The sequence below is a fragment of the Etheostoma spectabile genome, chromosome 15 (genome assembly GCF_008692095.1).
Source record: "Etheostoma spectabile isolate EspeVRDwgs_2016 chromosome 15, UIUC_Espe_1.0, whole genome shotgun sequence".
Lineage (NCBI taxonomy): Eukaryota > Metazoa > Chordata > Actinopteri > Perciformes > Percidae > Etheostoma > Etheostoma spectabile.
The window spans coordinates 33,116,517-33,118,127 of record NC_045747.1 but is presented as its reverse complement, the minus strand read 5'-3'; the positions used below and the strand labels follow the sequence as shown (position 1 = coordinate 33,118,127).

At 39.7% G+C, this 1,611-nt stretch overlaps 1 protein-coding gene across 1 annotated transcript in view; it reads right to left on the bottom strand.

Annotated features, from left to right (window-relative positions):
- The window catches only part of LOC116702583 (proteoglycan 4), a gene marked incomplete at its 3' end in the record, with an annotated part of 9,616 nt that continues 8,005 nt past the window's right edge, over positions 1–1,611 (bottom strand). The window contains 2 exon segments of the mRNA XM_032536887.1: positions 1–105; positions 1,137–1,325. Of these exon segments, the coding sequence (XP_032392778.1) occupies positions 1–105; positions 1,137–1,325 (294 nt within the window).

Sequence of the window (1,611 nt, the reverse complement as noted above, 5' to 3'; positions counted from 1 at the left end):
CATGGTGACAAGAGTCTTCCTCACTGCTCCTTCATCAGACGACAGGGCTGTTGGCTGAGGTAGAGGCTGGGACTGAGACCCAGGTTTCAGACTACAGATGGCAGACTATAATTGAGAAAATTAAAGACAAGACATAGTAACACATTTAGAGAGATTCCAATTTTCTAGGCCAATTCCAATTTCTCACTGAGTTTGACCTGGCAATACCGATTTTAGCCAATTTCGATTTCATTTTGTCTAACCTCTTTACAGCATACACAAATATTTAGTTTCTATCTTTTGTCGAATAGAACATTTTATTATACAGATAGTTGATCGCTATAAAGTAGAGCTATATAAATTGATCCTGGTGTGGGAAATTCACACACATCTAAAGTACATTGTTATGAAAGAATAATTTCCTTCTTTTCACATCCAATATCCAACTAAATAATGTGATATATTTAGCAAACTAAACTACTGTATGAAAACAGGAAAAACATTAGTATAAAAAGGCCGTCTATAAGCACTAATTGTGAGAATGCATGTTGGAGAATAGCGTGGACACTCACTCACGCGTGGCGGAAAAGTGAGAGAGTGAGAAAAGAGACTTGCTGTCTGAGGGATAACTAGCCAGTGGAAATTGCGTGTGTGCATCCCTGAGAAATGTAGGTCGTATGACTTATGTTGTCAGTTCATTTTTAGCTGGTGATTTCGTTGTGTTCTTCACCTGCAAGCCAGGTTGCATGTGGCTGTTTATTCAATATAATGGCGATTGTTGTTTGTATTTTATGTGCATTATTTAAATGCTACAGTAGTTACACTGCATTAAGATAATGTAATGTGGGTTTATTTATATTATTTGCTAGCCTGTATATAATTCCTATGCATTGTGTATGTTAGCCTTTACAATGTTATTTATTTGACCAGCATACGTCAGACTGGCCGGTCGCCGGTCATGGCCGATCACGTGAAAATCGGCCAGTTCTCTTCACCAGCCGGTCAATCAGTGCATCTCGAAACACATTTTAACTCGGTCCATACCAATTTCCATCGCATTTTATTTTGAACTGAGATGGTCTTGTAGCAATTTAAGAATAACAATTAGCTCATTACTTGGCAGGGTTTCTACATCTGTTGTAAAACAGTTTGCTCACCTTAACTGAATCTGCAGACCAAACTACTGGAACGGTAGTTGCAGGTTTCTTGCCCACTGCTTCATCATCAGAAGTCTGAACAGTTGGCTGAGGTGCATGCTGGGACTCCGAATTGAGCTGGGATTGGGGCTGTGGCCTGCTACAGCTTGTGTCCACAGCTGGATTTCTTGCTGTCTGGCTCACAGCTGCCTACATTTTACAAATGACAGATTAGACATTCATATTATATGTCACAAAAAGTTAGATTTTATTTCCATCATTTACACTTTCAAAATAACAGAAAACAAAAAAAAATGGCATCTGCAAAAGTTTGGGCACCCTGCAGAGTTTCTAGCATGCACCGCCCCCTTTGGAAAGCTGAGATCTGACAGAGTCATGGATTGTTCTTAATCATAGTCTGGAAAAACCAAGTGATGTCAATCTCAAGGTTTTAAATGCCCAGACCCATCTGACCTTGCCCCAACAATCAGCACCA